General features: G+C 35.0%; 1 protein-coding gene and 1 long non-coding RNA gene across 4 annotated transcripts; both read left to right on the forward strand.

Moving 5' to 3' along the window:
* Positions 1-3,315: 3,315 nt before the first annotated feature.
* On the forward strand, positions 3,316-7,338 carry LOC145465882 (uncharacterized). The gene is made up of 2 exons (XM_081449643.1): positions 3,316-4,016; positions 5,952-7,338. Exons 1-2 carry the CDS (start codon positions 3,948-3,950, stop codon positions 6,237-6,239), a joined length of 357 nt encoding a protein of 118 aa, XP_081305769.1. The 5' UTR covers positions 3,316-3,947; the 3' UTR covers positions 6,240-7,338.
* LOC145465883 (uncharacterized) lies at positions 6,518-13,135 on the forward strand. 3 transcript variants are annotated; one of them, XR_014041725.1, is made up of 8 exons: positions 6,518-6,601; positions 7,364-7,411; positions 7,785-7,841; positions 8,547-8,594; positions 8,841-8,887; positions 9,935-9,977; positions 11,755-11,802; positions 13,056-13,095. It is a non-coding gene; the product is annotated as an uncharacterized LOC145465883 (long non-coding RNA). The 3 variants fall into 3 exon arrangements; XR_014041724.1 differs by lacking the exon at positions 13,056-13,095 and having other exon boundaries at positions 11,755-12,557; XR_014041723.1 differs by lacking the exons at positions 6,518-6,601; positions 7,364-7,411; positions 7,785-7,841; positions 8,547-8,594 and having other exon boundaries at positions 8,636-8,887; positions 13,056-13,135.
* The last annotated feature ends 371 nt before the right edge of the window (positions 13,136-13,506 follow it).

Below are 13,506 nucleotides of genomic sequence, written 5' to 3' on the forward strand. Positions count from 1 at the left end.
TTCACCATTTTCTTTTATTTTCTTCTCAATCATTTATGGCACTGCCAAAAAGCCTGATGACAAAACAAACAAGTAAGGAGAACGAGCAAATTTCGGCAGGTTTAAGTTAAGCTCATCGCCGTTCGCAAGCAAACTGTCGGCAAACCAGTTACATTAAACGAATTAAAGTTTTCTTCTTTGCCATATAATAAACATCTTATTAACCGAGCTAAGTCGGTCTGTATGGGAGAATCTTGACCTCGGTCGTGTGTACAGACCTCACTGCGTTCAGTCTGTACTCACGACCTCGGTCAAGATTCTCCCATACAGACCTCCAGCTCGGTTAATAAGAGCTAAGTAATAAATTTACATTCGGCGAGATGAAACTTCATTATTTCTAAATAATGAATTTCTAAATAATGAATTTACACACACGGTTAAATTCATTATTTCTAAATAATAAATTTACATTCGGCGAGATGAAACTTCATTATTTCTAAATAATGAATTTCTAAATAATGAATTTACACACACGGTTAAATTCATTATTTCTAAATAATAAATTTACAGTCGGCGAAATGAAACTTCATTATTTCTAAATAATGAATTTACACACTCAATGAAGTTCATTATTTATAAACAATAAATGTACACTCGGCGAGGAGAAATTCATTATTTCTAAATAATGAATTTACACACTCAGTGAAGTTCATTATTTATAAATAATAAATTTACACACTCAGTGAAGTTCATTATTTATAAATAATAAATTTACACTCGGTGTGGTGAAATTTATTATTTCTAAATAATGAGTTTACACCCCCGGCGAAGTAATTTATTTACAAATAATGGGATTTACAAACTTTATGATATGTAAATAACTATTTTAGAGATGACCTGATTTATAAATAATTGAAGTTGTTTAGTTTATTATTTATATATAATAACTCTATGGTAAAAGATTATTTATAAATCAGAACGTACCTAAAATAATTATTTACATATCAACGGACAAGTTCTTGTGTCTTATTTATAAACAAATTTTGTGGCACTTCCAATTATTTAGAAATAAGGGGGAAATGGCATAAATTCGGTCTAAATAATAAATTTACAAACGGCGCCCCATATTGTAGAAGGTACAGCAATGACCTGATCATCTCTTTATTTAAAAAAATTAACTCACTTTACTTAAATGTACATTTATACGTACATGTAGTTGCTGCAAACTATTAGCTTTAATATATAAGCTTACACCGTGTGTAAAACATCGGTGTAGTAAAATACGTTTTATCCAAGAACAATCACACAGAAATTAATCTTAACCCCACCTAGTTCAGAAGTAACCTTATCTGCCAACACTATTAATTCAAACTTCAGTCTGCTATCTGCTAATGACTGGCAGCGATGTAGCAGGATGCATCCTGCTACATCGTGATAGTTTACGTGTAAGCTGGTTTAAGGCCGTTGACCGTACATGTTAGCCAATGTTATAAAACTAACAAATTGTACTAGTGTACTAATTATAGCTAGAAACAACCAGAAACAACAGATCAGTTATAATTGCTAGCACTATATTTTATCCATTGCCACTAAAACTTTTGAATGTTTCATCATAATCTATTTACCCTTGTTTAATCATATGTATTTTTATTTAGCCTAGTATATTACTTCCAATATAGTTGTATGCACTTAGGAGCCTGCCTGATTTCTTGCTAGGTTAGTTAGGTACCCCAAATTACAGTGCAGCTCAGATATATGCAAACTACACATACGCATTTTATACGACCATATTTTGCATATACACGTACGTCAATGCGCGCACATATGTGCGTGTATATGCCCACATAGACACGTATATACGTGCATATATGTCTCTTTGTTATGCATTCCCATAGGTTTCTTTATGTGAAGCATTGTTAGTCAAACAAAGGACATTATATTTCTGGGAATGAAAATGCTTCAAAGGGAAATTTGCATATTGTTAAAACATCGTGCCAATCAATGAAAGCTATTATATTTTGAGTTTTCAATCACTTCGCAAATTCGCTGACAAACTACCGTTTATTAACACTTGCTTGATCTTTAGCTACCAAAAATGGGAAGAAAATTGAAGCAGTCTCTTGAACTCCCTATTTTAACACGTGAACTCTATGTTTTTACAAGTAAAGATCTATGTTTCAGCACGTGTCGGCAAGTTGTTTGCAAATGTTTCTTTGTCTGAATTAAGTGTTCTGAAGATCCTAGTCAAAAAAATAAAATCTCTGGTTATATTTGACACAGATCATTTATTCAAATGGTAAAATACTCTTTCCTTGACGAAAAAATTGTTTATCCAAGTTTCTATGGTGCGCTGCTCATGTTTAGTTATTTTTTCTGCAAGAAAAAGTTCTGTGTTTCGACACGCATTGGCAAGTCATTTGCAAAATGTTTATTGTCTGAACCGTTCTGAGGATCCTTTTTGAAATAATGATATCTCTGGTTCATTTAAACTGTGAAATAATCCTTCTTTAGCCAAAGAATTGTTTACCAAAGTTGCTATGGCGCGCTGCTCACATCTAGTTATTTTTTTTCTTCAGGGAAAAGTTCTGTGGTTCAGCATGCGTCGGCAAGTCGCTTGTGAGATTTTTACTGTTTGAAGGCTACTTTGAAGTATTCCGAAGACCTTGTGGAAAAATGATATCTCCCATTATACATGTACATGTATCTGACACAAACCGTTCATTCAAATGGTAAAATACTGGAAGTTTCTATGGTGCGCTGCTCACATTTTGTTATTTTTAATTTTCTTCAAGGAAAAGTTGGGTGTTTCAGCACACGTCTCCAAGTTGCTTGCTTGGACCCTTGTTCACTTTGCGTCAAAAAAATGTTATCTTTCGGTTGTGTTTGCTCCATGAAGATGAAATTGCTGAAGCGTGTATCCCCGGTTCTATTTGACAAAAAAACAGTAAATTTATGATTTAACGGCAAAATACTCTCTCTTTTAATTAATATTCAGTCAGTTAATTTTGTGTCAAGTGCCCAATTGCAAAATGTTAGTTTGAGCTTACATTTTGCTAATAAGTCGTCTGAAGGCATATGTGCATATACTGTATACATGTGTTCAAAATAAAGAAAACTCTTTCTTGCTCTGGGGCAAGCTGTCAAGCCATTGAAAACAACAATGACCTGTTAAGAAAAGAAAAAAACAATAGGTTAACTCATACATACATGTACTAATCAGGCATATGCGTATATACTGTATAATTATGTGTATATGCATACGCGTATGTGCATATATATGTATGTATACGCACATACGTGTATTGGGCTGACGCGAATTACGCGTATTGGGCTGACGCGAATTACGCGTATTTTTTGGTTCGGATATATCTGAGCTGCACTGTAGTAGTACTGCAGCCAGTTAGAATGTGATTGTTATTATTATGATTTTGCACAGGATGGAATGTTTGTTCCTCTTTTTCTAAATCATTTCATTTTAAAAAAATTTAATCACCACTGCTTGTCTGTGGAGATTCAGAGTATCACCTGTATAGATGAATACGGTAAGATATTTTTTGGTATAAATTTGTATATATAATTACAAGTTTTGTTATTAGTATGTTAAAGTTGCATAACTGCAACATGGATAATTATTTACCAGTTTATCAATTACACGGTTTTGCATATAGGTAACCATCATTCCAAGAGAATTGCATTCTCAGTTTCAGGTGTAGTGCATCAAGTATTTTGTACTTGTAATTGATTGTTTCTTTTTGAAATGTGCATTCCAGGGTTTTTTCAAGAATAGCAGTTATTCCTATCAGTAAAGTTGGTGGGAAACAAAGGTTGGAACACTGCCTTAGTTTAAAAGCTGAATTACAGCCAGTCCTTGAAAGGACATTTCTCAGTGTAGGGACACTGATAGAGCTGGGATCCTCCTTTGCAACAATGAGAGAAGATGACCTTTTTAAAGAGATGTATGTAACATCATGGGAGAAACAAGACTGGATATGAGGAGCCAAATGAATTATGCTCTTGTTTTGTTTGCAACTGGAAAGGTAAGTATATAGGCAGGTAATGCAACAAAATTCTGACAATCTTGATTTTGTTTTCGGTTCTCTGAAAATACTTTAGAGAATCAGTAAGAGAAGTTTCCTTTTTTTTTTCAGAGTTTGATCTGTACTCCAATTTTCAATTTAGTTGAGCCTAGGGAGTAGAGTTTATTGTCTGTGTTATCAAAATGTCAGTAATATTATAGAAGTGGAAGTTATTTGAATTCTGGTTTCCATGCCAGGGCAAAGTATGTGAATCCATACCATACTTTTAAAAATATGTGATATTTATGAATGTGGGTCTTATAAAAGTTGTGAAATTTAACAAATTGACACTGGTTTTTTAAGTATCTGTCCTCTTATTAATGGTAAATTGCATCATAAAGTTCATTGTCAAAGTAGTCTGCAGATCCACTTGCCTTCATCCATACAACTTTGACAATGTAATATTTATGACCAAATTTATCATCAATAAGAACACAGATGCATAAGAATCTGCTTGCTGTGTTTTTTATTTTCATTACAGTGAAACCTGTATTAGGCAGACACCCTTCTAGTGATTGCTAGGCAGACACCCTTACTAGTGTCTGCTTAACACAAGCTGTCAGCTCAAAACAGGTTCTAGTATGTTGTGCAATAATAGTCAATTATTAACCGTTTTGTAACACAGCTTAGCATGTAACATCAAAGAATAGCTAAGACTGCTCATAGCACAATGTCCAGTTGATCACTGCATCAATCTGGAATAATCACTCAGCTTAAAAACGATATTGCTGAACAATGTACAGGAGTCTCAGCTGAACCTTTAGAAGTAAAATGAGCCCTTTAAGTGTCCACTTACTGCAGGTTTTGTGCAACAAAATGTCTTAATGTTGGCGTCTGCATCTGTTTAATTAAGAGGTGTCTGCTGAATGCCGGTTGATTTTTAATTACTGTAAATGTGGGGAAAAAATTTTGGGACTTATTAAAGCTGGTGTCCACTTAAAAGAGGGTGTCTGCTTAATATGGGGTCTGCCTAATACAGGTTTCACTGTTAACAAAATCCAAAATTGTCAAATGGAGGCTTCACTAGAGGAAAACACCGGTTAAAAGCTAAATTGAATTAAGCCAAAATGATCCATAGAATCACGGCCTTTATTCCACTGGGAAATTCCTGAAAACATACTGAATTATTCCCAAGTTTAGTTTATTTTCATCAAATACTCGAACACAGCAAAAAAAGGGTTCTACTGTATTGCGGTAAATTTTCATGCCAAACTACAATAATTTACCCAATCTTTTTGACTTCACAGTTGAATTCATTATATTCACAATATTCATTATATTCACAAGCTGATCTTCAGGCTAGCTATCTGTTAATCCTGTTTAGATGCAATTTTTGGCTATATTGAGAAAGCAAAATCATATGCTAAATGTCGCTGAAACTGTTCACGATGATGTCAGCTGTGAGTCTGTACTCCTACTGATGATAAAAATACATGTAAGCCAGTGATCGTGCAAGAAAGTAGGCAGTCATTGTGAACAATTAAATGTACTTGTAAAATTGAGTTTCTCTATAACCACTGACAACAGATGAAGATGGGCTACAAATACAAGACTATATATTTTTGATTGTGACTTGATCTTTGTACAGACAGTTTTGTTGAGCAGACATACATTGCTATGGAGATTAAGAATGAGATCAATGGTAGTAATATAGAATGAAATTTATGAAACCTGGGTTTCAAAACTCCCCAGACTGTTAGCTGGGAAACAGTTATATGTTACGGATGTGGTCATGGTATTTAAGAATTGAGTCATAGAGGGTTATTCATTAACAGTAAGAAAAAAAAAAATCTTACAACATGTACTTTTGGCAAATTATTTGTAATAGCTTTACCTTAGACTGACATCAATAAAATACCGCAAGGGAGCTTAATTTTGAAATTTGTTTCCTTGTAGATACTAGGGAAACTCCAATTGAAAGAAGCCTATCTTAATATAGTAGAGAGCCTCTTCTCTGAGAAAGTAGTGCCCAGGCACATGCAGCTTCTGGATCAAGATGAAGGGAGGGCAGACAGTGCTGTTGATTATAATGAGGAGGAAGTGGCAGAGATGACGGCAGTGGTCAACAGGAATGTTCAAAGCTGTTCCGTTGTTCCTGAAAAGGTCTTGCTTAATTTGGTTTTGGTTTATTATATACTTTTGGATAACATGTCAAATGCAATAACTTATAATTTGCTTGAGTGAAAAATAATGTACAAATGACACAATCCTGAGTTACATGTAAGTCAGGCTGCAGGAATTAATCACACATACATGTAAGACAAATTGCTCATTATAGCCTAATACTGTTTAACCAATCTCATTTTGGCTATGTAATTGTATTTTTTTTTTCAGACAAAGCATTTCTTTATCCCAAAAACATCTTTAACCAAATGGAAGTGTGGCGATGTCTTAGGATTTAAAGTACTTGTAGATGAAGCACTTGTTTTCACTGGGAAGAGGATGTGTGGAATGACTGACTTTGCCAGGAAGAGGACAGTTGTCAGGATGCTTGCACGTTCAAAGGCGCCTTTTTTCAACCGAGATACTAATCAACAATGATGAAGGTATATGCGTATAGAGAAGACTTGTGACAGTATTTTTTGATGGTGATAGTAAACAACACACCAAAGGTGTCCAGGGCTAGGAACTGAGGATATATGATGTCACAGGTCAATGAGTGACTGCCACTGTGACTAGCATTTACTGTTCCCCTGGTTCCATTTGACTGTTATTAGTTATGCAGCCAAGACAGTGATGTGTTGGACAACTATAATGATAATCTCATGACAATCTGCATGCGTGCATTCACTTTGTCTATAGCTGTCAGAGCTAACTAAATATGATCATGTTGAATTCCAACTTGAAAATTTACAAATTCACCATTGATAGTGATTCCGTTTTCCTGAAACAGTATGCAGAATTTTATTATTCCAAGTTGTTGTTTTGTACAATGTAGATTGATTTAAGAAATGTACCAAGATTGATAACTCAGATGCAGAGCCCTTATACAGCTTATTGAATCTTTTGTTTGGTGGCATTCGTGTTTCTGTCATGGTGGTGGTTGCATTAGCCCCCTGAGTAATAAGTTTGAACTGTTGTTAAAGTTACTAGATAACATTATCTGTCAAAAATATATTTTCTTTGATGTTTTTGTATTATCATTGTTTTTACCTCCTTGTCATGTTTAAAGCCTTTTTGAGATAACAATAACAGACACCATGAAATAATTTTTTGGCTTTTTTGAAATTTGGTCTATATACCAACTTGGGAATAAAGTCAATGTACAGAACTCACTTTTTCTGTTTTGTTTTCAAACATTCGTTCAGCATATGAAGAAACCAGAGAATCAAGTTTATGGGGATGTCCTCAAAGAGGTAAAATAATTAAAATTGATCAAGTTATAACTTACTAACAGTTAGTAATAATCTTAACAACAAAAGAATGTAGTTCCCATTAACAGCCGTGCTGTCTGTCTTTATAAAGTACTGCCAATTAAAAATTAATTTTTATTCCTTCTCTTTTGCCATATTGTGAGACATTACACCTGATCTCAAAAAAAAAAATCCAGGACTCATAGAATTATAAATAATAAATTTAAAGTCTTGTGCTACACAGTTCCATCACCTATGTAAAGTGCTAGCAATATTGACAAAGATGCTCGTGGCCCATGTTAAATTATCACTTCTTGTAGAATCCATAAATAAATAAAGAAAAAAATGCTGTAACACACTGTATGTTGTTTTAAAGAGTGAAGAAGCAGCCAGTGGAACTTCAGTTCCTGTGGATACCATTTTAAATGACAAGGTAATATTTAGCTTCTCACTTTAACCCATTGACTCCTAATTTTTATATTCTAGAACAGGGAAGTGGATGGTTTATTCACTGTTGAAATGACGTAACTACACAATGTTTCATTTATGCACACAACCTTAACTTGTTAAAGATGTATGATTTTAACAATTTTTCTGGGGGCCCACATGGGCATTTGTAGGTATTTTGAACTTTTCTTAAATTCACAAAACTAAAAATGCAGCAGGACTTGTAAACATAATTTTTGAAAATAGTTTTCCAAGGGGTCTTTTAGGTAAAATAAAATAAGTTATAAAATTTCACTCCTGCATGTTGGATGATTCTTCATATTTACAGGCAAGAGCACAAAAGTAATTATATTGAGTATTAATGAATTTTTTATAATCAATTTCTGTAATATGTTAATAAAGTAAGTTCTAGATTATTGTTTTTATAGGTATCCACCCCTTTGGAGACTGTTGTTGATGATGACGAAATTTTACTTCAGAATGTTCACCAAATACTGAAAATACCTTTTTGGAACAATATTATGCCCTTTTATCGTGACAAAGTTAGAGCAAATTATGTCCTAAAAAGGACTTGACTGTCTATCAAAATTAATGCTATAAATAACAGTTCTCTTTGTAATACGCTTTGTATGTTCAAACCATGACAAATGGTTATAATTGACTGTGGTCTTTTCATCTTTGATACCTGCAGAAATGGAATCTCATAGGTCTAAAGGGCCAGGAACTGGAAAGGAAGAAGGTGATGAATTATAATTTTTATTTGGCAGTATAAATGCACTTTAGAAATGCAATAGTTGCGCTACTTTCTGATGGCAATGATATATCTCTAAGTTATAATAATTAAAATTAAAATATTTATTTCATGATATTTTTATTGAAATGAGAGGTACTGAAAGAAACTATACAGAATTCTATACAAATGTCCAACTAGTGGCTCAAACAACTAAGTATTCTGTCTCAATTTTGTTGATTTCTATATATTTAGGTACCAGCAGTAATGCCAGAATGGACCAGGATGATGTGGACAAATTGGTAAATCTGTTTATTGGGATTAGCTGTGTATTAAAGCACTACAGTAGTGACGTTTTTTCAGTTACCACAATGTTTTGCACAAAAGGTTTAAGTAAATGCTCAGACAGGCATGTTGGAAAGTAATTCCTTGCAGAAGTTTCTAATCAAATGATGTAATTTGGCAATAAGGTGGATGAAAAGGAATGAAAACTTCTCTTCTAAAAAATGGAAAAACAATACAACGCTTTGTTAGATGGCTTGTGTTTGTAGCCTTTAGAATGCGAGCTCTGATTAGCTTATTATACGGCATTATTCTCCCGTAATGCCCACGGGTCGATTACGGGCCTGCTAAACTGAAGCAAAAAGTCATATAATAAACAACTTATTAACTTCGAACATTCAGTCCATAAGGAAAAATCTCAAGCCACGGCCTTGCCGTATTGACTTTGCTATTAGGGAGTTTAAGAAGCTACGACGACGACGCCGAGGAAAACGTCGATTAAAAAATGAATTTATATGTTACCTACGAATCTTGTGATACTCTTAAGTAATTTACTTTGTTTATGACTGTCAAAAGTATCACGAAACTGAATCTGGGACACAGAGATAAATTTGAAATAGAAATTTCAAACCTTAGCTGTTGTGGTTTACGTTGTTCAGACAACGCGGAATTTGGCCATTTCACGTTCTTGTTTTGCAGGGGACGGCAAAGAAATGTACCAAGAATCATAACGCGCGTGCACAGTCATTGTTCTGCTCATTAAACCTTTTGTTTAGCGACGTTGCCGTTGCCGTCGTGGCTTTCTTAAACTCTCTATTGCTCGGTTAATGCGGCATGGTCCCGGTTTGAGATTTTCCCGTAAAGACCTCACTCTCGGTTAATTAGTGGTAAATATTACCATCCGAATGCGAAATTCATCAAATGTGACTGACTGATCACATGTGATGAGTTTTTAGAATCATTTAATACAAGTGAAAACTTAAGTATGAACTCTGCCTAGTAAAATATCAGTTGTTTTAGTTTCACAGTACTTGTTCATGATTCTTATATCAACATCTGATCAACAGGCTTTGGATGAAGAGTTCACAAAGGCTGCCCTGGTTAGAAAAGGTAAATGTCATAATATTTATTTATTTCTTAATGTATTAATTTAGTCAGTAAGTCAGTCAGTCAGTCAGTCAGTCAGTAAATCAGTCAGTCAGTCTTTCAGTTACTGATTTATTAAGGTTAGGCTGCGTTAAAAGGCAACAAAATAAGCAATATATTGTAAAATTACCATTTATGTTGTGGTGCACATAAAGTAAAAACACCAAAAGCAGCCTCCATGAAGCATTTTCATTGGTTATTTTTAAGGTGGCTCCCTAGGGTAATTACGAACACCCTCCCTATAGAGCGCGAGTTAGAAAACGAAACTTAGTTAATTTCTCTTAAAGTTTTACCCGAAGAGATTTACCAGTATGGGTACTGTTAAAATAAGGCTTATGTTTTGGTTGTCAACTTTTGGATTAACGCCGTTACCATGGCAACATCTAATCTAATGACAGGCAGATGTATTCCTCATTTTGACCTAAACTCCTTAATATTTATACTTTCCTTTGGTGAAATTGTTTCATACTTCTCCACATCATGGAAACGATACTGCCTGACACTTTGAATTGGTAAAAAGTCAAGGTTGTTCAGACGGTTTTTCCAATAATCTGTAATTTGTCATTATTCTAAATATGTTAGATTAGCTCTGAGAGATTTTCACAAAAATAGGGTATTTTATTGGAATTGTTTGTGGTTAGAACTGAGCCAAATTAAAGAAAAATTCACCCAACGGAACGCGAGAAAATTAGCATTTATTTGGTCACGCTGACGTCAAAAAAATCAGGAAAACACGCGTGGTGTCACGCGTGGTTATTTATTTAAGTGTGCGCTCATGAATGAATGAAGGATGGACTTGATTGAGATTGTGCTGTACGGCATGCGCAACGGCGTGTGCGGCCTCTACGAGTCTTAAAAAAAATGGCTTCGTTCACCAAAACCAGGGAATTTATTCTATTCTACCACATAGGCTTGATTAATGACGAGGATTTCTTTCTCCTGCATCCATTTTACATCTGCGAGACCTATGTAGATTTGCCTCTCAGGCTTAATTTCAACCACAAAACAAAATAATACTGATAAAAAGCTCGATTACAGCAGGATCAGGGTGTTTGTACAACGTGATCAGCAAGAAAAAAAGTTTGATCCTAATAAAATACATTTTGAACAGCAAAAAACAGTTATAGCTCAGCTCAGTACATACGGAGCTCGTCATCTGCGACTGTTCGGCCCGGTACAAATACGACTGTCGCTCACGGTAGATGGTTAAATCGTTTAAATTTTCTGCAGAAATGACAAAGAAACATTTATTTTGGACGGAATTTTATGATTCCATACTTTATCTTCGAACTAGGCTGTTTAAACAGTGAAAAAAGCGTTAAAATGAGGAGTAAACAGCTGGCTTACACGAGGGAAAAGCAAGTCCGGAAAGTCGTACTGGAACGCGCGTCATGACGTCAATGGAATTGATCTTTACTATTTGCCGCCTTTCTTGTCCCTAATTTATAATTGCTCATCAGGCATTTTGGATGATGGTATCAAAGAAGTAAATTATTCAAAGTGAAAGCATGATGTTCGGACTCCAAAAGGTAGTCGTTGGTCACATGATTTAAAGGAAAATGCATATTTCATTACGCACATCAGTACTGCTATCATAATTAGAATCTACCCTGGTACACATGTTATACGACCCCAGTTTTGTTTCTCCTCTGTGGTCGTTGTAAACGGGTTACATTTTATGGTTTTTAATAACAGTAACAGTAATAGTGATTTAAATTGACTCAGTTCTTTGTTGTTTTAGGTGCTGACAAGCAGTTAGTAGATGGCCTACACCAAGGTCTTACAACAGGTATTTTTACATCAAAGTAAATGTGGAAAAATGAACTGAACAAAATGGCACCAATAGAAAATGAATGGTACTGCAGGGCAGGAAAACAATGAAATCCTGTTGCTCAGTGGGCCAGTACATTTCAGTTTTCAGTTGCCCCTACTAAAATATTAATTGCCCAATAAGTCTGCTTTGTTCATTCCTTATCAACTAAAGGCCGCCGCACACTAGCCGATTTTTTGTCGGCCAACAAAAAATCGGCTAGTGTGCAGCGGCCTTAACAACACTGCTGAGGCTAATTTCACTTGCCCACTGGACTATCAATCTTCCATTTTCACTAGCCCAAGAGCAAAATTTACTTGCCCTGGGCAATCGCAAGTGGTGTTTTTTTCCTGCCTTGTACTGAAGCTATCAGCAAGGCTACCTAAAGCAGCTTTCTCCAAAGATAAACGCACTTGGGATTGTTTTAAAAGTATAACGTTTCCAGCAATTTGCAAACTCAACCCAGGAAACACCAAACATAAACTCTTTGATAGGCTGCCCTCCCTCTCCTCTTCCAATGCTGTAGCAACACAAAACAATTCCATGTGGGTAATTTTGCAGTAAGCTCAACATTTAAAGGGGTGGAGCAGAGCAAAACTAATTACTTTTTAAATACATAAATTGTCTCTAGCTGTAGAAAGGAGTGGAACTAGTATGGGCACAATGAAGCATTTTGAATTCCAGTATACAGAGATCAACTCAACAGGCCGTTAATTACATGTTAAGACAGGAATAGAACTAAGTGGACGGTTTGGAGGGCACTGAAATAGAGCTTTGCAAATATTTCAAAATGAAGCCCTCGACCCATTTCTGACCTGCATGGAATTTGGCCACTTCGAAGAAAAATGACCAATCGGAACCAGGGAAGGTGATCTTTTTCGTATACAGACCAGTGTCGTTTAGGAGTCCAGAAAATTTGAAACCAATTGAGAACGAACACAGTTGAATTTGTGAAGCACCGAAACCTCTATGCTGCCTACTCTACGGATCCCATATTTCCTGGCCAACTATGATTCATAATTACACATTATACACAGTATTTTAACTTGAAAGAGCCAAAGAAAAGACACTTAACCTTTAACGTTCTTGATCCATTTACGAGGATGGTTCCCCTTATTCTCAATAAGCGTCTTCATTGGATACTTTTCTTCAAAGTTGCTAGGATCAAGTAGTCAACAGACACAACAAATAAGAACAAAGGCACTCACCTTTTATAATTTATTATCTTCTAGGCAAGAGGAACCGTAAAGGAAAAAGTTGGAAGAAAAACCTTGAAGAGGATTAATCTTTTTCTCTGACAGTTCAGTTCTGGGAACTGTAAATCGTTCATCCAACTGACTTTGTCTCGTAATTGTACTAACGAAAGGTCTTGCGGAGGATGCAATTAAGATGGCTACGACTGCATTGTCAAACAAGATTGATAATCATATCTTCCTTCGAATAGCTAAATAATGTCGAAATGCTCTTTTCCCGTTCCCGTTCCTGACAAATGTAGATCGATTTTTACTTTTTTCAGGTGTGATTTAACATGAAATTGGATTTTTTTACAGTACTGAGAAAAGCGTTAAGTCAGTGATTTATATTAAAACACTAATATTACTGGTTTACTTAAAATCGAATATAAATAGGGCTTATTTTACAACTCCTGGCAAATGTTTTTCAAGAACAGTGCCAATGAGGGAT

The sequence above is a fragment of the Orbicella franksi genome, chromosome 13 (assembly GCF_964199315.1).
Source record: "Orbicella franksi chromosome 13, jaOrbFran1.1, whole genome shotgun sequence".
NCBI classification, from domain to species: domain Eukaryota; kingdom Metazoa; phylum Cnidaria; class Anthozoa; order Scleractinia; family Merulinidae; genus Orbicella; species Orbicella franksi.